General features: G+C 39.7%; 2 protein-coding genes across 5 annotated transcripts in view; both read left to right on the forward strand.

Annotated features, from left to right (window-relative positions):
- Osbpl3 (oxysterol binding protein like 3) overlaps nucleotides 1-24,183 on the forward strand; it is a 175,249-nt gene that overhangs the window by 31,182 nt on the left and 119,884 nt on the right. The window lies entirely within an intron of this gene.
- Nucleotides 22,811-23,245, forward strand: LOC125346811 (40S ribosomal protein S27-like). The gene has a single exon (XM_048339671.1). It carries the CDS (start codon nucleotides 22,845-22,847, stop codon nucleotides 23,097-23,099), a length of 255 nt encoding a protein of 84 aa, XP_048195628.1. The 5' UTR covers nucleotides 22,811-22,844; the 3' UTR covers nucleotides 23,100-23,245.

The following is a 24,183-nucleotide window of genomic DNA, read 5'->3' on the forward strand; positions in this document are numbered from 1 at the left end:
GAAAAAAGAGGCAAATACATTAAAAGTCAAGTGTTTTTGTTTGTTTGTTTGTTTTGTTGTTGTTGTTTTTTTCCAATCCTGGACCTTGGACTCAGGGCCTGAGCACTGTCCCTGGCTTCTTTTTGCTCAAGGCTAGCACTCTGCCACTTGAGCCACAGTACCACTTCTGGCCATTTTCTGCATATGTGGTACTGGGGAATCGAACCTAGGGCTTCATGTATTCGAGGCAAGCACTCTTGCCACTAGGCCATATCCCCAGCCCCTAAGGGTTGTTTTTAATGTGCTCTTTTTTTCCTTTTACTTCTTTGGCCAAGAAGTTTTGTATGTGTTCTGTGATAAACTACATTGTTTCTGCTTTTTTCCTTTTGAGAGCTCTAATGAGTTTAACTTTTTTTTTTCATGAGTCTATCTTGGATTTCAAGTTATAAGTAGGTATAAGGTCTCCCATGAATATTGATATAGGCATGCTGGTTTATCTCTGTATGTGTATATGTATATATGTGTCAAAGTGGGTGGAGCCTTCATTGCATATTAATTTTTTTCTGATAAGGAAATGTATTATGATAGTGTCTCCTAGGAACTTTTAAGCTAGCACTATGCTGTTACAGAGTAAATTCATTTTAATACCTGACTTGGGGACCTAATCATTTTATAAAAGAATTTCTATAGAGAAAAGCAGACTTCAAATTCCAGGCAGTTGATTTACAAACACACTTGTGACTCAGAAAGCCCTGCTAAGTTGGAGACTAATTAAATAGTTCTCTAAGCCCCAAGCTTTGTTTTGATTTCCCAGAATTTGCCCTAATTTGGTTCCTGTGAAAGCAGTGCCTGAAGCCAGGATTTGCGTAAGGGTGGTTTAAGATGATCCCAGGAAGCAGGGATGGGGAGCAGGGAGAGAGTCTGAGAAGGAGGAAAAGTCTATAGCAGACAGTGTTGTGAAGATGGATGCTCTAGGCAATCTGATTCTGTCCTTAGATTCCTCTTTTCAAAAGGCAGGAGCTAGAGCATTTGTATCTGGGTCATTCATGCTTCCACACATCTGGACTACACTTGTTTTTTTGTCCAAGTGGGAGCCTTGCTTTAGAAAAAGCCACCGAAAAAAGAATATACCTTGCACTCTGCCTGTGGTAGAAGGCTAGTCTGTTTGGAATTGCCTGCCATAGCCATGGCTGAAATCGGAGCTGAGCTGAGAGAATAGGACAAGGGATGTCGAGTATCTGCACTCAACACCCAAGATGGATTTATTTTGTACAGTTCAGCCAACTATTCATTGAATCAAAGCCCATATTTATTGGAAGATCTACCATTAATTTATGTACCATTGGGCTGGGAATATGGCCTAGTGGCAAGAGAGCTTGCCTCGTAATTTATGTACCATTAATAGAAAATGTATCACTAAGTAATTAAAATAGGCTGCCAAGTAAACCATGATGCGCATTAACTGTGAGTCATGCCCAGTACTGGAGATGGAAAGTGTGAGAAAAAGCATGTTCCAGCCAGGCCTTGGTAGCTCATACCTGTAATCCTGGCTACTCAGGAAGCTGAGATCTGAGGATCATGGTTTAAAGCCAGTCTGGCAGGAGAGTCCAAGAGACTTTTCTCGAATTAACCATCAGAAAACTGGGAGTGGCAGAGCAAAAGAGCTCAGGGACAGTGCCCAGGCCCTGAGTTCAAGCCCCATGACCACCACCACAAACAAAATATGTCCTAGAACTAATGAAACAGTATGCAATAAGTATTTGTCCTCATGGAAAGACACCTGCAATACACTGCTAAGTGAATTCATTGTTATACTGTCACTAGAACATTGTTAAGTGAATACATGGTTATACTCACTGGATCCCAATGAAAGTTTGTGAAATTTCTCTCTAAAAGTTAGGGACTCTTCACTTAGGGTCATTGTCTAAGATCACAGAATAAGAATTTCTGGTCACAATGATAAGGGACCTTGGTAGGGCTTTGTTAAATAAGCAAGCAGGCAAGTAGACAAGAAGCAGACAGACAAGCAGCAGAGGCACACTCTAACAGTCATGTAGGTGCTCAAAGGGAGACACTGAGCTCTTTGACATCTAGGATATTTATATGATAAAGGGGGTGAATCTGACTTAAAGTAATGTAAGAATAGGTGTTTATCTTGGCTCTTAATTTCTCTTGGTGTTACACTTTCACCACTTGGGCTCAGGGTCTCCAGGACTGACCTGTACTTTAAATATATGGCCATTATGTTAGGGTGTCCCTTTTAGGAAAGTATACATCCTACCATATATTTTATTTATTGATTAATTGATTGTCAAAGTAATGTACAGAAGAGGTTACAGTTTCGTATCATTTTTAAAATAATAATTACTTATTGTCAAAGTGATGTACAGAGGGGTTACAGTTTCATATGTAGGGCCATGGGTACATTTCTTGTACTATTTGTTAGTACACCTCCCTCTCCCTTTCCATCTCCCCCCCAGGAGTTGTTTAGTTGGTTTACACCAAATGGTTTTGCAAGTATTGCTTTTGGAGTCGTTTGTCTTTTTATCCTTTGTCTCTCGATTTTGATAATCCCTTTCACTTCCCTAGTTCTAATACCAGTATGTACAGTATCCAGGGTACTCAGATGAAATACAGTGATGGCACAGGGACAACCACAGGAAGGGGATACAAGAGGATCATCAACAAAAGAAGCTACGGTTTCAGATGGCATGTTGAAAGTAATTACGACACAGTGATTTAACTCATTTCCATAAAATGGAGTTCATTTCACTTAGCATCATGTGTGTTTATAAGGTTATAGCTATTGGGCTCTTGTGATCCTCTGCTGTAGCCTAACCTGTGCTTGTTATTCCCTATGAGGGAAACCATAGAGTCCATGTTTCTTTAGGTCTGGCTCACTTCACTTAGTATAATTTTTTCCAAGGTTCTTCCATTTCCTTATGAATGGGGCAATATTATTCTTTCTGATAGAGGCATAAAATTCCATTGTGTATATGTACCACATTTTCCTGATCCATTCATCTACTGAGGGGCATCTGGGTTGGTTCCATATTTTAGCTATGACAAATCATATCATATATTTTTAAAATGGGTATCTATCCTTGATAAAATGAATGCCTTCGGCCACAGATGTTTATCCTTTGAGATAAGCACTTTGTGCAAGGAGAAGCCATTTTTCCAAGTATTTGCTTCTCCAGGATATGTGTCTTAAAAAAAAATGTTATCCTTTCTCAGTTTTCAGAGCATACTAATTGTTTGGGGGACAACAGGCAAGGCCAGATGGAGAAAGCTGTTCTTGCTCTTTTTTTTAATTTAAGTTTTATTGTAAAGGTGATATACAGATGAGTTACAGTTCCATAAATAAGGTAATGTGTACATTTCTTTTTGAACAGTGTTACCCCCTCCCTCATTTTCTTCCACTTCCTCCCTCCCCTCCCTACCAAGGTATAAAGTTTATTTCCAACATACTTTCTAGTGAGTATTAGCGTTAAATTGGTTCGCCCTTTGTCCCACTGTATTTGTAATTCCCGTTCCCTTCCCCAAACCGGATAAATACATAAGATTAAGGGTACAGAAATCACAAAACTCTACAACAGGGAATAAAGCAAAGGGGGAGAAAAGAAAGAAAAAGGAAATAACTGAAATCAGTACAATAAAAAAACCTCTTGTTTCCATTTCCTGGAGTTTATTTCAATAAGCATCATTTTATATGGTCATATGCACATAGCTATTGATCCACTGTGATCCTCTCCTAAGGCTATTCTCCTTTGTTCTCCAGTATGATGCTTAGAGTGCTGTTTAATTAATCATGTCCAAGTATAATTATTTGCTTTTTACTATCCATTGGATTAACTTTTCCTTGTGCTATTACTGCAACTTCTGAAGGAATGCAAGAGCTAAAACAAGGAAGGTAGTATTTCTATGTTTTTAAATATACTGTTTCTAAATTCCTGGCTGCCTTTCACCATAGCTTATTTTCCCTATTCTAGCCTGCCTCAAAGACAACGTTATGTGGTGAGTGCCAAGCAAGAGTGTAAGGCCCTGAGATCAAGCATCAGTACTGACAGAAAAAAATACTCACAAATAAAACCCCAATGTGAAACACGATTCCATTAATATGAAGAAATAGACGGATAATTCTAAGGAGATTTACGCACATTATATTGGTTGAGATGTCAGTCTCATGTACTTTTTGCCTCGACTATCCTTGACCTGAAGCCTTCCTCCTTTTTGCTTTCTGTGTATCTAGGATTTCAGGTGATGAGCTACCATGCCAGGCCTTTTCTGATCTCTTGCTACCCCAAATTATGAGCTAAATAAAGTAGTTGCTTAAAGTTCTAAGTTTTGGAATACTTTGTGGTTTAGCAACAACAATCAGAAAAAAGTACTAAGAAATAAAACTATAATTAGCTGTGTTACACATCTCTCTAAATTTCTTTCTACTCCCTTTGAACAGAGCCTACACATAATTTGCACCTCTTGTGAACATCTTATGTTGTGATTGATGTAGTTATGTCCTCAAGATATAAAGTGAGTTGCAGAGGGGAGTCTAGACAGCTCAGTTTATCAAAGTTTAAGGCATACTTCAAGTATTTTCTTTCATTTCACAGTATCTGAGCTTGTCACTTTCAATATGCTAGATCATGTTCAAAATCATTGTATTCTGATTCAGGTATAACAGCTCATGCAAAATGTTTTCAACAAAGCTTGAGTGCTTACTTGGTATTTGACATTATTCACAGTGCTAGATGAGATGCGAAGCTTCCAGAAAGCAGCAATTTTTTGTCACTGATGTGTCCTGAGTTCAGTGACTAATGCCTGGTGTTTGCTAAGAAGGTAGATTGAGTAGATGTGGGATACTGTGTAAGGTGGTCAGAATAGACTATGCCATTAGAAGAGCAAAGAAGATGGAAAAAGAACTGGAGGCTGTTTTGTAGAGAATGAGTGGATTAGAAGGGATATTTATCTTGCAAAATGAAGAGTTACTTAAAGAAGCCAAGGGTGCTAGGTTTGAAGCCAAATGTTTTTCTTCTTGATTTGTCTCTTTAGTACTAAGTAAGAGTAATCAAGTCTCAGGTAGAATTTATCATCACATAGCCTGGCAGGGTGTGGACTTTCTTAAATACAGGGGGAAAAAAAATCTAGTCTTGGAATTCATCAGGAAAAGAACTCAGATGTTTGTCACTTTGGACAAAAATCATTGCTTCATGCTGGATGCTTTGGCTCAGGCTTGTAATCTTATCTAGTCATGAGGCTTAGATCTGAGGATCACAGTTAAAAGCCAGCCCACCAAGCAGGAAAGTCTGTAAAACTCTTTTTTTTTTTTTTTTGCCAGTCCTGGGGCTTGGACTCAGGGCCTGAGCACTGTCCCTGGCTTCTTTTTGCTCAAGGCTGGCACTCTGCCACTTGAGCCACAGCGCCACTTCTGGCCATTTTCTGTATATGTGGTGCTGGGGAATTGAACCCAGGGCTTCATGTATATGAGGCAAGCACTCTTGCCACTAGGCCACATTCCCAGCCCCTGTAAAACTCTTATCTCCAGTTAACAAGCAAAAAGCTGTAAGTGGAGCTATGGCTCAAGTGGTGGAGTAACAGCCTTGAGCAAAAAAAGCTAAGGGAGAATGCACACCAAAGAATTCAAGCTCCAGTACTAGCACATACACACAAAAATCATTGCTTAGTATTTTGTGGCTTCTAAAATACTTTTTTGATAGTCATGTGGCTGATGTATATTATTCACTCATTTATAATGCCAGGATTGAAGAGAACAAGAAGGGATGAATGGAGAAATAACACACCTTACTACATGAGAAAAAGATAAACATCATTTTGTAATGCAAACCTTTGAATAAAACTGTGGATACAGAAGAGCTTTGGTAGTCCTTTCTGAGAGAGGGGGTCAGATCGTTGAAATTTGAAAAATTTAATGTTGCCATTTTGTTTTTAGCACTTGAAGTTTCTTGTCAGCATCACCAAGAAGTCTCAGTAATTGATCAGGTTGAGTTTAATGCAAATGAGAAAATGGAAACTCAGGGGATTAAAGTCTCTTGATAAGTGTTAGAGGTGTTACTGCATTTTTATGAACCAAAATGTCAACATCTTAGAATATAAAGAATTCTGATATTTCTCTATCAGGGTCAGTTTTAATCAGTTGTTTTCTCCTCAATAAAATTCTGTTCTTAAATTATCCTTGACTTTGGGTTGGCAAGTTTTTAATTTCTTCATTGATTTCCTCTGCTTATTAAGGGTAGTCTAGCCTCCTAGCTATACTGGGAACACTGATTTATGAAAGGACTTGTAGTTCAATAGTTGCTGTCTCCCATAGTTTGTGTTTAGTTTGAAAACAAGGTAAAATTCACACAGTGACTTCTCTGAGAGGGAGTATATCATAAATGGTAAGGAAGATTCAGAATGGACTAACCAAACCCACATTGTTAGTAATATTTATTCTGGGTAGTGACATTTTCAGCACTCCATCTGGACTGGCTTCTTCATAGTGAAGATATAATCAGTACCACGGACTGCGAAAGCTTTTCTTAGAGTCCCATTTCCCTTTTATTGAATTTGACATGCCTGATTTGTTTCAAAATTTAATCTGTTTCATAGCATGACTGTAATATTAGATGGGTTTCCTTGGAGATAGATACAGATAGAATTAATATTGCGAACTCTGATCCTATCTAGTTTAAGGGAATTATTCTTAGAAAGGTATGCTTTTGTTTAGGTTAAAATATCCCATTAAAGTAAATACAAATGCAGAGTGCTTAGTGGCTTATGCCTGTTCCTAGCTACTCCAGAAGCTGAGATCTGAGGATCATGGATTGAAGTCAGCTGGGGCAGGGAATTCCGTGAGTCTCTCACCACCAATTAATCACCAAAAAGCTGGAAGTGGAACTGTGGCTCAAATGGTAGAGTGCTAACATTGAATGAAAAAAAGGGACAGCACCCAGTCCCTGAGTTCAAGCCACACTGGCACACAACCAACCAACCAAGGATCAAAATCCCCACAAGCTATGCAGGTAAGGTTTGAGGTGATGCATTTCTGGTTGTGAATGTGGTGAATGGGTTGGGGACAGTTTGTTTTCTTTCACAGTCTCATTCCAAGCCTTTGCATTTGTCTTGATTTTTTTAGATACAGAGCCAATCAGAAGAAGTTCCCTAAAATTTTATTTACAGCCGCTAGAGCTACTGATGTCTTCCTCTTGATTGACATCACTAGCTTCTTAGCCATTGAACTGAGCTGTTCCATTCTAAATCCTCACTGTCTCTCCAGTATCTCCTAGTGACACCCCAACCTGTCTATAACATGTGGTGCTATTGACTATTAGGATGATTTTGGATGCAAGTAGCAGAAAACTCAAAGAGGCAGATGCATTGTACTTATAAACTGATTCGTTATATGGCAACTCCTTTGTACAACTACTTAATGATAATAAAAATACAATTAAAAAACAAAAGAAGCTACATAAAAGAAATCTAGAAGTAGGTAGAACCAGAGTGGCTCCATTCATTGTCTTGACTGTGTCATAGAGGATTCAGTTTATTTTGTCCTTCCTCCTTGTCCTCATTAGCACCTTAGCCTTTTAATCCCATATTTTCCCCAGGGTTGCATTGGCCATAATTGCTTAAGCAATTACACAATTGCTTAAGCTAATCAATAGCAATGAAGGGCATAGGCTCAGACTGTGGCATCACTAAGATCACAGGCACAAGCCACCATTCTCAGCCACTCAGCATATTGATGGAGATGAGGATCTCACTAACTCAAAGGAAACATACTTATACTCAGAAAGAATACTCTTTCTGTCTTCACAGATTTATTTACATTACAAAGTTTTGAGTATTTCATATAAGGGTAACCATGTGTAAAATGGAAACTCAATATTTTTATTAATGAGAATATCATTTGGATCAACTAGCTTAGCACTTTGGCAATAAGTTTGCTAACTTTAAGTTATTTCATATCCAATAGCACCACATCTAGAAATTCTACTTCTAGGTAGGTAAAAGTATCATATACCTCTATTTGGAGATATATCTGTTTGGTTCACTGCTGTATTATTTGGTGTATTATTCAAAAAATTAGAATCAACCTATGTGCTCATGAACAGAATGGGTTATTTACCAATAATTATAGTGTATTCTATTGTTAAAAATTTTAGAGAGTACCTAAAATAAGCTAGATATATCATAATGGATATATATATACATATATACCTTCAGTAATGTTGAACAAAAAAGTCAAATTGTAGATTATACACAGCCAATACCATTTGTATTGTTAAAAATTCAAATAATAATAGACTCATTAGCATCTTCTCTTTTGCAAATACTATGGCTATTCCTAGTGAGAGCCTCTTTAACTTTCATTGGCATATTGTTAAGAGCTCAGTATTTGATCCTTCTCTTCCATTCTTTTCATTTTCCTTCTATTTCCCACTGCATATAGGATAGTGCAAGCAAACCTCTACAGTATCCAAGATCTTCCCAGCATGATATCCCTTGACATCTTCCTGAACCTGTACCTCACTCTTCTTCTGCAAGCCAAGTTCTGTGCCTACCAGGCAGCCTGTGGCTGAAATGGTCCACTTCACTTAAACTATCTCCTTTAAGCTTGGCAGAAGCCCAAATAGAGGCTTTCAAGACCCAGAGCCAGAGCCTTCCTTTCTTCACTATTCTTCCACTTTTCCATTCTAGACTGAACTGGTTGTTTGCTTTTCCATATGTTCCAAGAACTTTATTTTTGTAAGAACTTAGTTTGTTGTGTTACCGTTTTGACCTTGTTAAGAACAGGGCATTTGTTTTCTGCATCTTGAAGTTTTGGAGCACCTTCAGCCTGATCTCAGCATATAATCAGTGTTCATTCAAACTTGTATTGGAAAAAAAATTATAATTTCTTTTCACTGTTTGGGCCTTCTTTGAAAATTGCTCCCATAATCCCACACAGAGCCTCACCGAGATGAAGCTTTAGTTCATCCTTTGCTAGAACCAGTGGCCTGTTCTTCACTGTGAAGTTGTCAGAGATTGTGGGATAGAGTAGGAACCATTCAAATTAATGTTCTAGCCAGCAGAAATTTAAGAATGGATTAATTGGTAAGGAAATAATATTTCTTCAATACCATACAGTTTTTTCTTTGTATTTTCCTTCAAATTATTAAGGCAATTCTTGTTAACCTCAAAAATAGATACCAGAAAACATGAAATATTTTCTGTAGAGGAAAAGTAAATACTAATATTTGGGAAGATTTTTTCCCACCTCTGGACAATAGAGATACACTATATGAAAATGAGATCATTTGTTGATTTGTAACTTTGTAAGTAATTCAATGCATTATGTCATCCAATAGAGCTTCATCATCATTCTCTTTGTATTATTTATTTGTGTGTGTGTGTGTGTGTGTGAGTACATGTGTGCATGCATGAATGCATGCATGTATGTGCTTGTACAGCAGTACTGGGACTTGAAATCAGGACCCCAAGCTCCACCTTGGTTTTTTCCACTCAAGGCTGGCATTTCACCACTTGAGTGATACCTCTACTTCTAGGTTTTTGGGTGGTTAATTGGAAATAAGAATCTCATAGATTATTTTTGCTGGTGCTGGCTTTAAACCTTGATCCTCAGATCTCAGCTACCTGATTAGCTTGGACTAAAGGCATGAGCCACCAGTGCTCCGTTTCATCATTCTTTTTAAGTTCAGGAAGAATTGATCATCTGTATTGAATGAATCTGAAGAATACAACATAACTACCACTTACATCAAGATTGAGGACATGTTAAGTACAATGAAAGGGTCTCTGTAGTTCTTTCATGGTGATTAGGTAGTTCTGTGTCTTTGTTGTGCTGCCAGCCACATAAATCTGTACATAATACAATTTTATGGGCTGTACCCAATACATATAAATACACATAGACACAGATGAGGTAAAAACTTGTGAATTTCTAAGTAAGCTCTGTAGCTTTCTGTAATTTTACAGTCCACTGTATTGTGTCTAGTGTTAATTTCCTATTTGGGGTTATAGTTATAGTATAAACATTAGTGGTACTGGGTAAGAGGTACATTGGTTTTCTCTGAACTATTTTTTGCAACTTCTTGTGAAAGTGGATAGTGTCTTAAAAGTCATATAAATATGCCATGAAATATTTAAAATTTTTTTTTTTTTGGCCAGTCCTGGGGCTTGGACTCAGGGCCTGAGCACTGTCCCTGGCTTCTTTTTGCTCAAGGCTAGCACTCTGCCACTTGAGCCACAGTGCCACTTCTGGCCGTTTTCTGTATATGTGGTGCTGGGGAATTGAACCCAGGGCCTCATGTATACGAGGCAAGCACTCTTGCCACTAGGCCATATCCCCAGCCCCGAAATATTTAATTTTTAATTCAATTTTTTAACCAACTTATTTTATTAGCATTTAGATATTTTCTAGATTTCTTCTCCTCCTTCTTCCCCAACCCGCCCCAGTCATGGGGCTTGAACTTGGGGCCAGGGCACTGTCCCTGAGCTTTTTGCTCAAGCCTAACTCTCTACCACTTGAGCCACAGCCCCACTTCCAGCTTTTCTTGAGTAGTTTATTGGAGATAAGAGTCTCCTGAACTTTCCTGTGATTCAAACAGCAATCCTCAGATTTCAGACTCCTGAGTAGCTTGGATTACAGGCATAAGCCACTGGAGCCTGGCTTAGATTTCTTACTAGCACAGAAAACTCAGTGATGAGCAACTTTTTACAGTTACCTTTTCAAGGGCAGTCTTTTAAAAGAAGCCACTACAAAGTTCTCATGATTCATTTCCAATGTACGGTGTTTCTTTCATTTCATAAAACGTAACAAACTTGAGCAGTAGGGATAATTACATTTTAAGCCTCCTCTTCCCTCAAAGAAGGCATGTCAACAAAATGGTCCACATTTCTGGCTTTTCCATCTTTTTGTTTTCCAAAATTCCAAGCATGTTGTACCCTGAGCCAAGAATATAATGCCAGTTGGCCTAATTCAAACCCAAGCCTTTATCTTACTTCTCAAGGATGAAATGAAGTAGGTCTACAAAAGATTCACTTGAAGATAAGCTGCATGGAAAACTCAGTTTCATAGTCTATAGAATTTCTATTTGGGCAGTAAGGCTGTTTTTCTAGTGTTGTGTATTCTGACTTCAAGTCTCATTTTTTTTCTTTTACAAGACCTGGACACTAATTGAGACCATAATGTACTTTAAGTTACTTCTCAGTGGTCAAGGGCCAAAAGATAACTATGTTTTTGGTAAATCATGCATTATCTAAGAGTTATATTCAATTTCAATGCAGCATGTACTTTATTCTCTAGCAGGTAATAAAGGCATTTTGTTCTGTTTTGTTAACAAGCACTGAACTCACTTCTTTTCCTGAAGCTTGTGTCTTTGATCTAAACAACTTTATTATTTATCATTAAAGTTCATAACTCAGACCCTTGAAAGGATTGCAATGAAAAGATTATTGCTTCTCAGATATCCAGGAAAGACTTACACTTATCAATAAGATAAATGCTGAGCATGCTGTGTTTTTCTGTGTAATTTTTTTTAGTAAAAGGGGTTTTCAAATGAGGCCTCTATTGAAGTGGTAGGATTTAACTTTTCAAATAAAAAAAAAAACACCCTGTTCTTGTATGACCTGATTTTCCATCACTACCAAGCCCTAACTCCTGGATCCAGCTGATAAAATCAACTTCCCCTTGGAGTTCCTTGTTTGACTTTTTATACTGAGGGTGGAACTTCATCCTCCCACAACTCCATCACATTTGTTCCTCGCCTTCTTTCAAACATTGCTTTCCTTTTTTTTTTTTTTAAACCACGAGGCTATTTATAGACCAAACTGATAGAATGCCAACACATTTTATTGTTTTATCCTATTTATGCCATGCATAATGCAGGTAAATATTTTATACAGGATATGTCACACTGTTTGGTTAAAATTCCAAAACTAATAGCAGAAGCAGATAGTTCTTAAATTTGTGGACTATCAGTTACCTTATTTCCCTCCTAACCTGTTACTTAAATATCAACTTCTAGTCAGAACTGGGAGCATAGGCCAAATACTTTGCCTTGGATGGAATTTAAGATAAATTATAGAGAAGTACATTTATTTCTTTACGTGTGTGTGTGTGTGTGTGTGTGTGTGTGTGTGTGTGCATGCATGTGTCCTAGGGCTTGAACTCAGGGTCTTTGGTTCTTGGCTTATTTTTAAATGTAAGACTTCCACCTGAGCCACACCTGTACTTGTAGTTTTTTGCTGGTTAATTGGAGATAATAATTCCCTGCAATTTCCTGTTTGGGCTAGCTTTGAAGAGAGATTCCCAAGATCTCAGACTCAAAGTAGCTAGGATTACAGTTGTGAGCCACTGGCACCTGGCTTTTTTTTTTTTTTTTTTTTTGCTTAACCATGTCTGTGCCAGTACTGGGGCTTGAACTTGGCCTAGGTACTGTCCTTGAGCTTTTTTGCTCAAGGCTAGCACTTTACTGGTTAAGCCATAGCTCTACTTCCAGCTTTTTGAAGGTTAATTGACTGGAGATAAAGAGTCTCACAGGGATCACAAGAGCCCAATAGCTATACCCTTATGATCACATAAGATGATGCTAAGTGAAATGAACTCCATGTTATGGAAACGATTGTTATATCACAGTTGTAACTACTTTCAACGTTCCATGTGTATCTGTAGCTTCTACTTTTGATGATGTTCTTGTATCACCTTCCTGTGGTTGTATCTACACTATCTCTGTAATCTTATCTGAGTATATTGGAAACCAGTCTATACTGGTATTAGAACTAGGAAATTGAAAGGGAATACCAAAATCAAGAGACAGGGTAAAAAAAGACAAACAACTACAAAAGCAATACTTGCAAAACTGTTTGGTGTAAGTGAACTGAACACCTCATGGGGGGAAAGGGAAAGGGGGAAGAGGAAGGGGGGAATGAGGGACGATATAACAAACAGTACAAGAAATGTATCCAATGCCTAATGTATGAAACTGTAACCTCTCTGTACATGAGTTTGATAATAAAAATTTGGGGAAAAAAAAAGTCTCACAGATTCCTTCCCAGGCTGGCTTTGAATGGTGATCACCCTCACATCTCAGCCTCCAGAGTAGCTAGGATTATAGATATGAGCCACCAGTGCTCAGCACATGCCCAGCTTCTTAAGCACATTTTTTTCTATTTATACAGTAAACTTGCCCTTTTTCACAGGGACTAGTTTTATTTGAAATAGTGTTGTGCCAAGTTGCAAGACCACCCCCAAGAAGACCACCGAGATTCAGACACTCCGAAATGCAAAAGCAAGGCAAGGCTTTATTTAACGAGCTGCCAACTCGGGCCTCGTCCTACCCACCAACACAGCGGAGGTTAGGGGGAAGCCCCGAGCTGTGATTACACAGGGCTTATAAAGGCAAAGAACAAGGTTACAACAATCAGCTGTGCAAGCGAGATTAGAACACAGGTACAAATCTGATTGGCTCAGGGTTCGATTCTAAAATGGGGTTCACGTGGTGGGGCCTGACTTCAAAGTCTGGCACCTCAATAGAAGCAGAAGCAGAAGCAGAAATATGATTAATGATCTGAGTGTTCACATTGCAGGTGATTCTAGTTTGGATATTAGACTGGCCAGTGAGTATAAATGTTCTTACTGTTTTTTGGGGGGTTATTTTTATTCTTATATTCTGCCTCTTCATAACTGCTCATAAACTTAAGATACTGTTATGGACATACAGTTACTTAGTAGATTTGGGATCACATCAGAGTACACACTGGAAAAGAATATTCTGAGGTATGTTTGCATTTTTTTGATGCCATGGCAGGGTTAATAAGTTGTCAAGGTGAAATTCCTAATTTGGACTCCCTTTCAGGGTGTTTACAGGTGATATTAATGACTTTTCCCCATTGAACATATGTAACTGATTGTCCTTCTCCTCTCCAGTCTCCATTTTAACCTTGAGCAATGAGCCCCCCGTCAGCTGGGACCCAGTTTGCAGGCGTCTGCTGGCTGGGTCTGTTATTACTCTGTGAATCATTGCTGGCCTTATTAAACTATTTTGGGCAGCAGCCTTTCTAGTCTCCTCCTGTGAACTGTGAAGCCTGGAGCTGCTACAGCAACATCATGTCTGGTGTGGAATTTGGATATGGACTGGTTCCTAACACTGCATCTTTCCTTGCCGGGGCCACTTTGTGCTTTGAAATTTTTCTTTTCTCAAAAGTTACCACAGAAATGTCATTCTTTTTGTTGTTGTTGTTGGTCATGGGGCTTGCACTCTGTCTGGGCCTGGGTGCTGTCCCTGAGCTCTTCAGCTCAAGGCTAGTGCTATATCACTTGAGCCACAGCGCCACTTCTGCTTTTGGGTGCTTAATTGGAGATAAGAATCTCACAGACTTTCCTGTGCAGGCAGGCTTTGCACTGTGGTCCTCAGATCTCAGTCTCCTGAGAAGCTAGGGTTACAGGCATGAGACACTGGCACCTGGCAGAAATGTCATTTTTGAATGTCATATAAGGTATAGAAGACAACTTGTTTTCAGTTTGTGGAGTTATAACAAAATATAAGAAATAAATGAATTGTTTATAAAGAACAAGGATTTAAAGCTGGTCACTGGTGGCTTACACTTGTAATCCTAGTTACTTTGGAGGCTGAGATCTGAGGATCAAGATATAAAAGTCCACGAGACTCTTTATCTCCAAATAACTATCAAAAAGCTGGAAGCAGAGTTGTGGTTCAAGTGTCAGCCTTGAGTAAAAAAAAAGAAAAGCTAAAGCGTAGCATGCAAGACCCTAAAGTCAAGCCCCAGGATTGGTGCCCTCCCTCCCCCTTAAGGATTTGTGCCAGCAGGTCTGGTTCATACATGGTGTCTTCTTGCTATGGTGAAGGGACCGGGCAGAGGTTTGAGGCCTCTTTCATAAAGGCACTGATCACATTTTGGGGGCTTTCCCTTCATGATCTAATCACTTCCTAAAGGCCCACTTCCGGTTGCCAATCAAATTGCAATAAGGATTCAGCTCATGAATTTGAGGGAAGATAGTTCATGCCACAGTATATTCTCCCCTTCCCCCTCTCATTCACTTTAGCATATTCATGATTCTGGTTTGTGTTGCTGATGTTTGCTCACTTTTGCTGAACTCCACTTCAGTTCTATGGTCCAACCTCACCACAAAAGGCAGCACAGTGCCAGGGATGAGCAGGTAGTCTGTATCCAACTCCCACCAGTAGGGGCAAATGGCATATCCTTGTCAAGCCCCAGTTGCTAAAGCTTTAAACTGAGGGAAATGGGCCCAACCTGACATGGTAGCATTAGTACTAATTAGAATAGGGCTTGTCAGATTTGGTTGGTGAGAGAACCAACCATGGGCTAGAACTCATCTATAAAAAAAAGTCTTCTGGCCTGTTAGGAGACATGATAATTCTTGTATTTCATTATATCAGTTAGTCACTAAGACCCTGAAAAGATGTGCTTCCTGCCTAATGCCACAAAACTGAAGGACAAAAGCTCAGGTTTTCCATCCCTAGTCTTCATTTAGCTGCATAGCTATCCCTCTTGTTGTTGGCTCAGAGCCTCATTTGAGTTATTCTCCGTCTTGTTCATAAGAAAATACCTTTTCTGTATGTTATTTCATGCTTTTCCTCATTTCCCTGTTCCCTCACAGAAACAAAACAAAATAAACAAACAAAAAATCAAGGCCCAGTGCTCAAGTCTCATGCCTATAATCGTAGCCACTCAGGAGGCTGATATTTGAGAATTGAAGTTTGAAGCCAGCCTGGGCAAGAAAGTCTGTGACACTTTTATACCCTATTAACTACCAAAAGAGCCAGAGTGAAGGTGTGGCTCCAGGGGTGGAAAGCTCTAGCCTTTGAGTGAAAAAGCTTAGGGACAGTGCCTAAGGCCTGAGATCAAGCCCCAGGACAGGCACAAAACAATCACACACACCCCAAATAATAACAACAAACAAAGGCAGTATATTAATTTCCTTCTGCTACTATAGCAAATTATCCTAGTAGCATACACAATTGTAGGGGACAGAGGCCTTAAATCAGGTGTCAGCAAGACTTATTTCCTTTGAGGATCAGGTGGAGAATCCACTCCTGACTTTATAAATTCACAGAGGCTCCTGCATTCCTTGGTCAATGGCCTCATTTAACACCTTTTCCTTCTCTGTATCTATCATTGCTTGCCTTTATATAGTATTCCTCTGATAGTGCTTTGTAATTGGATTGGATCTACCTGGACAATCCAGAAGAATTTTTCCCTCTTCAGGACTTTCACCTAATAGATACATTTGCAAAATTCCTTTTGCTGTATAAGTTTACATTATACAGATTAAGATTAAGATGCAGACATGATTGGTGCCATTATTCTGCTTACCATAGACAAACACTTGCTTTACAACCCAGAATTCCCAAATTGTCTCTTCTCACCTGTGGTTTTAAGCTTTTCCAAATTAAACCATATTTTTCAGTCTGTTCGCATGCATTTTTCTAGCTGAACACTCTTCCTCTCTCTGTTCCCCATATGAATACTTGATTTTAGGGCAGACTTATTGTAGAAATGAGAGGCTGTGACACCACACACCCAAATAAATAGCTGTATAAATGTGTCAGCTCTGATGTGAAGGTGATGATGGCTGGGGGATGGGAACCTGGGGGCATTCTGTCTTCCCACAGCTCATTTTCTGCCTCTGAATATATACTTCCTGTGAGACTGTTAAGCAGTTTTTGGAATTTAAGAAAATCATCTTCATATAGTACCACATTTGAGTTAGACATTTGCTGTGAAGAACTTGCTTTCTTGGTTTTGGATATTGGCTGTATTTGAAATATTGGCAGCAGAAATCTTACTGGTGAATTCAATCAGGGATCCTTCATCTAAACCTAGGTCTCAAGCCAGGCACAGTGTTTTCACCTGTAATCTCTGTTACTCTGGAAATGAAGGCAGGAGGAGTTTGAGGCTCATCTAGTTTGTATAGTAAGATCCTATTTATAAATAATCAATCAATCAATCATCAACCAGTCAATTAGTCAAACCTAGATCCCCCCAGTTGTTAAAGGCTTCATATCAGGACTTAAAACAGATCCCTTGGGACTATGCAAAAGCCATACAAACATTTTCCAGAAAGACTGGACCACAAGCTTCATTCGATTTTCAAGAGGTTATATTGACCAACTGAGTTGATGGTGAGTGGATTACTTTCCAGTTTCCCCTTAGGTAAAAGGCCCTTGGAAGTGTTCTGCGTTTATGGTGGTGTTTTTTTTTTTTTTTTTTTTTTTAATATGTGCTCTTTTTTTAGCAGCAACTCAGCTTTCTCATTCATATTGTAATAGACCTCCCACTGAAGCCCTTGTCTTTTCTGCTGTCAGCAATAAAAGGTTTGTTCTGTTTCAGTTGGTGCATTGTGAGATATCTTTAGAACAAGATATGGGAAACCTTTGTTAAGTATAATCTGTATCTTGGATAGGCAATATATAATTTGTTTGTTTAGACAGGAATTGAAGATGAAAAGTGTTGTCCCCCCATCCCCACACAAACACCAGATGTGCTATTTGCATTTTTTTCTTTTAGTCCATGTAACTTGGGAACCAAACAAAACTAATTTCCTTCAGTATTTTGCTATGAATTTCCTCTCATTCTGATCACCATTTACCCCTTCTTTTGCCTCATGTATTGTGTGTGTGTGTGTGTGTGTGTGTGTGTGTGTGTATGTGTATACACTGTTACTAGGACTTGAACTCAGGGCCTGGGTTATTGTCCCTTAGCCTTTCCATTCAAAGTTAACATTTTACTACTTGAGCCACAGTTCCACTTCTGGTTTTTGCTAGTTAATTGGACAAGAGTTCAATTTACTTTCTGCCTGAGCTGGCTTTGAACCTCTATCTTCAGATCTTAGCCTCCTGAGTAGCGAGGATTACAGGCATAAGCCACCATTGCCTGGCACCAGACACTTACATATTACATTATTCTATTTTTATGAAGTTCTAGAACAAGTCAGAGTAACCAGCAGTAGTGGAAATCAGATGGGTGAGGATTGGAGTTGGTTGCCAGGATCATGAGAAATTATGGGGGTGAAGAAATGTTGTTGATTAGAATGGTGGTTCCATAGATTTACACAATCATTCCAAATTCTTCAAATACACTTAAACAGGAGTATGAGACATAAACCTCAATAAAGATGGTTAAGCTAAGGTGTTGATAGCGACATCATACTTGGCATAATGCATAGAGTATTTTAACTATGCCATTGACTTTTCTCTGATCTCATGTTTTCCTCTCAAAACTGTGGTCATTTTGTCACTGTTCCCCTGCCACTTGTCCAAGAAGACAGATGGAACCACAAGCCAGTGTGCCACTGTGGAGATTGAACCATCTACTGTCCCCATTCCTATGAGCCAGTTACTTCTGTGCCTCAGGATATTTTATCAATGTCAGCGGCAAGCACGGGAACCATTTAGAACTTCAGTTATTACTTCTTCTTTAGTTACCAAGAATTTACTAGGAAAACTACATATGCAAATAAAGTAATGCCTGAGAAATGCCAAGTGCTTTTCTAGTCTCCAGAAGGAAGTTTAGAGGATTTGTAGACTGAGTGGGTTGAACTTACTGCAATATTCTGTACTTTAAAAAAAAGCCTAAAAATAAAACGTTGGCATTACAGTTGGTGTTCTGAGTCATATTTTAAATCCTGTAAGCCTGCAGCTTAGAAAAATGCTATTTAGAAAACTCTAAACCACACATGAAATACATCTACATCTTGCCAGTTGTCTTGCCAGCTTCTTATTTCAGAGTTTTATCCATGAGATGTCTAGGACTAGGATGGAAAGCCTGTGGGGCCACTAATATAGTGAGTTCCACATGGGACAAGACAGCAGCACTGCTTCTCACAGCCCTTCCCCCCAAACTCTCTTTAAGCCTCTGCTCCAAGGTGGTAGAGGAACTCACTGAACCAACAACTTACTACATACAGACAACCTAGTTAAATAGAAACTAGAGACTACATCCATTTTACTTTCTTTTTCTTAATTAAAATAAAATAATTCTAGCAGTCTTTTTTGTTGATGTTGGCTATGCTGTTTGTGCATGGAAAAATTTATTGGTCCATGCATTGGAATTTATTGAGAACCTATCCTAACACATGCCACAGATTTTGCTAGGCAGCAGGGTATAAAGTTCAAAACAAAAACAAAAACAAAAACTCTGTGCCTTACAGAAACTTATTATTTAGCAAGGATGCAGACATGTAAACAAAATAGCCTCTTATAATAAAGTCAGTTGGGAAAATTTTGTGTGTGAACAGCCTGGTGTGCTCCAGCCAGAGGATTCTAGGAAGAATGGGTCCTCCCCACTGCAAGGTATAACCTGGGTGCTTCTGTGTCCATGATGGAATTTGGAGGTGGTTGCTTCAAAGGCTCTGAGGCAGGCTGTGGGTAATGCCAGTGAACTGGTATTATGGAAGGTGAAATGTGAGATGTGTAGTTATAGGAATTGAGGCTTGTGTTTAGCACAGAGTACCCAGGTTTCCTTTTATGTCAGTAGTCAATACTGTGATGTGTGTCTGTGCATGTGCACATGCTCGTGCAAATGAGTACTGGGGTTTGAACTCAGGTACTCTTGTTTGACTTTTTTTTTTCCTGGTCCTGGTACTTGAACTCCAGGCCTGGGTACTATCCCTGAGCCTCTTTGTGTTCAAGGATAGTGCTCTATTACTTGAGCCACACCTCCACTTTCAGCTTTTTCTAAGTTTATTGGAGATAAGAGTCTCATGGACTTTCCTGCTCATGCTTGCTCTGAACCATGATCCTCAGATCTCAGCCTCCTGAGTAGCTAGGATTACAGGCATGAGCCACCAGCACCCAGCTCTTGCTTACTTTTTTTGCTCAAGTCTGAGGCTCTACACTTGAGCCACATCTCTACCTCTGGCTGTTGCTGCTTCTCCTTCTCCTCCTTCTTCTTCCTCTTCCTCTTCCTCTTCTTCTTCTTCTTCTTCTTCTTCTTCTTCTTCTTCTTCTTCTTCTTCTTCTTCTTCTTCTTCTTCTTCTTCTTCTTCCTCTTCTGCTTCTCTTCTCCTTCCTTCCTTCCTTCCTTCCTTCCTTCCTTCCTTCCTTCCTTCCTTCCTTCCTTCCTTCCTTCCTTCTTTCCTTCCTTCTTCTCTTCTTCCTCCTCTTCCTCTTCCTCTTCCCTCCTTTTCTTCTTCCTCCCCCTCCTTCTCCTCCCCCTCTTATGCCTCCTCCCTTCTTTCTGCTGGCTAATTGCAAGTAAGAACCTTACAAATTTGTCTACCCAGGCTGGCCTCAAACCTTTAGATCTCTCTCAGTCTCCTGAGTAGCTAGGATTACAGGTATGAGCCACTAACTCCTGGCTTTCAATACTGTGATTTTAATAATCTGGAACATTAAAAAAAAATAAAGGTTCAACCTAAATCCCAGGAAAGTTGAATCTTTGGGAAGAGGACCAGAGTATGTGTTTTCTTTAAAACGTGCAGCCAGATTACCTAGTACTTGCAGTTAATGTCCATTGAAGCAATGCAAGCGTGTCATGACATGACTTGACACATTCAAATAGAGGACTAGAAAGCTTTGTATGACATGGTATTGCCTTGTCTATATTTACTTGGGCAGGTGCAAATAGATCACTCTCCTTTCCTTGATTCACAACACCTAAGGGGATAACTGTTAAACAAATAACAGGTTCCAGTTACAACCAGCAAACCCTGTTCTGGGAATCCACCTACCTATTAGTTGTGCCTGTATATTCATTACCACACTTCAGAACTGAAGGCTGACAAGGCTTTGCTTCCTAGTTACTTAAGGATCACTTAATGAAATATGGAATGTGTTTTATCTTTCCAGGTATCCCCTCTCTTGGTATAAAAGTGAGCTGTGGCTGGGGATATGGCCTAGTGGCAAGAGTGCTGGCCTCGTATACATGAAGCCCTGGGTTCAATTCCCCAGCACCACATATATAGAAAAAAATGGCCAGAAGTGGCGCTGTGGTTCAAGTAGCAGAGTGCTAGCCTTGAGCAAAAGGAAGCCAGGGCAGTGCTCAGGCCTTGAGTCCAAGCCCCAGGAATGCCCCCCCCCCCAAAAAAAAAGTGAGCTGTGTCCCTGTCACAAATACCAGTAAAAACAACAGTTATATAAAAAACAATGGCAGTGAGTTTGAATCTTGGAAGAATGCAAAGCCAAAAAAAACATAAATTATCTGCTGCAGGTGAGGAGAGTATGAGGGCAGCTTCTGAGCAAAGGAAGCTAGTGAATTTTATTCAAGAATCTTATACATATTCATATAGTAAAGCACTTTGGAGGTGAGCACATTCCTGAGCATGCAAATTAAAATGTATATCACTGAGAATACTCAATTTAAGGTCATAGATCAAGAAGGAAAGATAGCAGACAGGAACACTTCTGGACATGCTTCAGAGTACTTCTGTGCTCACTTAGCATCCTTACTGGAAAAGATTTTTAGCCAAAAGAAGAGATGCTTTGAAACTATGGGATACTTTTTGTTTGTGTCAGTCCTGGGCTTGAACTCAGCATTTAGGCACTGCCCTTGAGCTTTTGTGCTCAAGGCTAGCACTCCACACTTGAGCCACAGTTCCACTTCTGGCTTTTTTTTTGTAGCTAATTAGAGATAAGAATCTCACAGACTTTCTTTCCTGCCTCAGCTGTCTGGCTTCAAGCCATGAAGGACCCTCAAGTCTCAAGCTCCTGAGTACCTAGGATTACAGGTGTGGGCCACTAGTACCAGGCTGAAGCTATGTTAATACAGGAGTTTACCCCTAAAGGGCACCTGCCTCACTGAGGTGCCAACAGTCAAACCTGCCAGGCCACTATACTCTACTCACATTAAGTTGCAAAGGAGAAAGCCTGCTAAACACTTAACAGAACCCTGATTGCCGCTTCTCTCAGTGATTCTGTTTGCTACAGAGAGAAGAGAATAAGGCAATGAAATGTTCCAGTCAAAATAAGAACTGCTGGATGCATTTTCCCCCTGAAAAGCTAGAGAAAATTCTTGCAGATAGGATTTTTTCCATTGGTTTAACGTAGAAGGAAAACCATCCCTGTAGAACCCATATGAAATACGCCATCACCTCTTGCTTCAAGGTCTATCCAGCCAGGTGCCAGTGGCTCACACTCATAATCATGGCTCCTTGGGAGGCTGAGATCTGGGGATTTGGGCTTGGCAGGAAAGTCTGTGAGACTCTTCTCTCCACTTATCCAATAGAAATCTGAAAGTGGCACAATAGCTCAAATGGTAGAGCACCAGCCTTGGGCAAAAATAATAGACAGTGCCTAGGCGTTGAGTACACACACACATACACTTAAGCCCCAGTACACACACACACACACACACACACACACACACACACACACACACACACACACTGTTCATACTTGGAGCCAGATTTCATGATTAAATAAGAGGACCATCAGGGAAATATGGGGATACAGTATCAGGCCTTTGACTATTTAGATCGGAACTGGAATATTCTTTCTATTTTTGCAGAGGCATCTATCTAGTCACCTATTACTACAGTGACCAGTAACCAGATATGGGTGAGGGTTTGTGAAGTTTCCACCTAAAAGCAGGGATTTTTCACTTAGGGTCCTTAACTTCGATCATGGAACAAGAATTTCTGGATAAGTCATAATGGTAAGAAAACTTGGCAGAGCTTCATTGAGTAAATAAGCAAGTAAGCAAGCAGACAAAACAGACGAGCAGAAAGGAAGAGGCACAGTCTATAATAGAGTATGAGTGGTCTCAAAGAAAGAGACAGAGCTCTTTGGTAGCAGAGTTATTAATAAGATAAAGGCAGGGGAGTCCTACTTCAAAGTTAAAGGAAGAGCCTTTTCCGGCGGTGACGACCTCCTCCGGAGAACATGCCTCTCGCAAAGGATCTTCTCCATCCCTCTCCTGAAGAGGAGAAGAGGAAACACAAGAAGAAGCACCTGGTGCAGAGGCCCAACTCCTACTTCATGGATGTGAAATGCCCAGGATGCTATAAAATCACCACGGTGTTTAGCCATGCACAGACAGTAGTTTTGTGTGTTGGTTGCTCCACTGTCCTCTGCCAGCCTACAGGAAGGAAAGCAAGGCTTACAGAAGGATGTTCCTTCAGAAGGAAGCAGCACTAAAAGCACCGAGAACCAAGATGAGCAGGAAACTGTCCCAATAAACACATTTTGGATTAAACAAACAAACGAACGGGGCTGGGGATATGGCCTAGTGGCAAGAGTGCTTGCCTCGTATACATGAGGCCCTGAGTTCGATTCCCCAGCACCACATATACAGAAAATGGCCAGAAGTGGCGCTGTGGCTCAAGTGGCAGAATGCTAGCCTTGAGCAAAAGGAAGCCAGGGACAGTGCTCAGGCCCTGAGGCCAAGGCCCAGGACTGGCCAAAAAAAAAAAAAAAAAAAAAAAAAGTTAAAGGAAGATAGGTATTTTATCTTTGCTGTAATCACTCCTGGTATAAACATTTTTTGAGTTCCTAGAAGTTTTGGGAATTCTCCTCAGGGAAGAATGAGTCCTGCTATAAACAGATGCTTATCTTTGAGTTAAGGAAAGCATCCTTGTTGACTTTCTTAGAAGCAAAGATAGTGCCTCTGTGCTTCTAAATACCTTGTTTCTGGGTTGCCTTCACCAGACTTCATTTTTCCCAATTTATCTTGCCTCATTTCCCACTAAAGTGACTTTGGTCCCTAATCTTTTTTTTTTTTTTTTAAATTTCAAACTGATGTACAGAGAGGTGGTCCCTTAATCTTAAGGGAAGTGGATGGATGAGTATCTCCTATATTTGCTTTAAGCTTAATTTTTTTAAATTCCTCACAGCTGTTTACCATGCCTCATTTTTCCCCCCCTAATCTATCCTGCCTCACATGAAATATCATGCCTAGTATTCTAAGGTCTAAGCCTTGATCAAGAAATAAACAGCTCCTCAGAAAATCATGCCTTCCATCTGCACATGCTTCTGGAGCTTGTGTTGGAAAGGCTCAAGGAGTTGTGTTTGTCATTGTGGCTACAAGTCAGCAAAGACTATCATGGTAATTTCCATCTCAGCTGTTGGCGACTCCTTTTACCCAACACTGTGTTCCCATAACATGGTATTTAAAATATTTAACTCAGTGGTCATGCTATTTAATAATCCATAATAACATTTAAAAAATCTTAACCATATGTATAGTTCTACTGTAAAGACCAGAAGACATAAAAAAAGGAAA

This window comes from Perognathus longimembris, chromosome 2, assembly GCF_023159225.1.
Source record: "Perognathus longimembris pacificus isolate PPM17 chromosome 2, ASM2315922v1, whole genome shotgun sequence".
Lineage (NCBI taxonomy): Eukaryota > Metazoa > Chordata > Mammalia > Rodentia > Heteromyidae > Perognathus > Perognathus longimembris.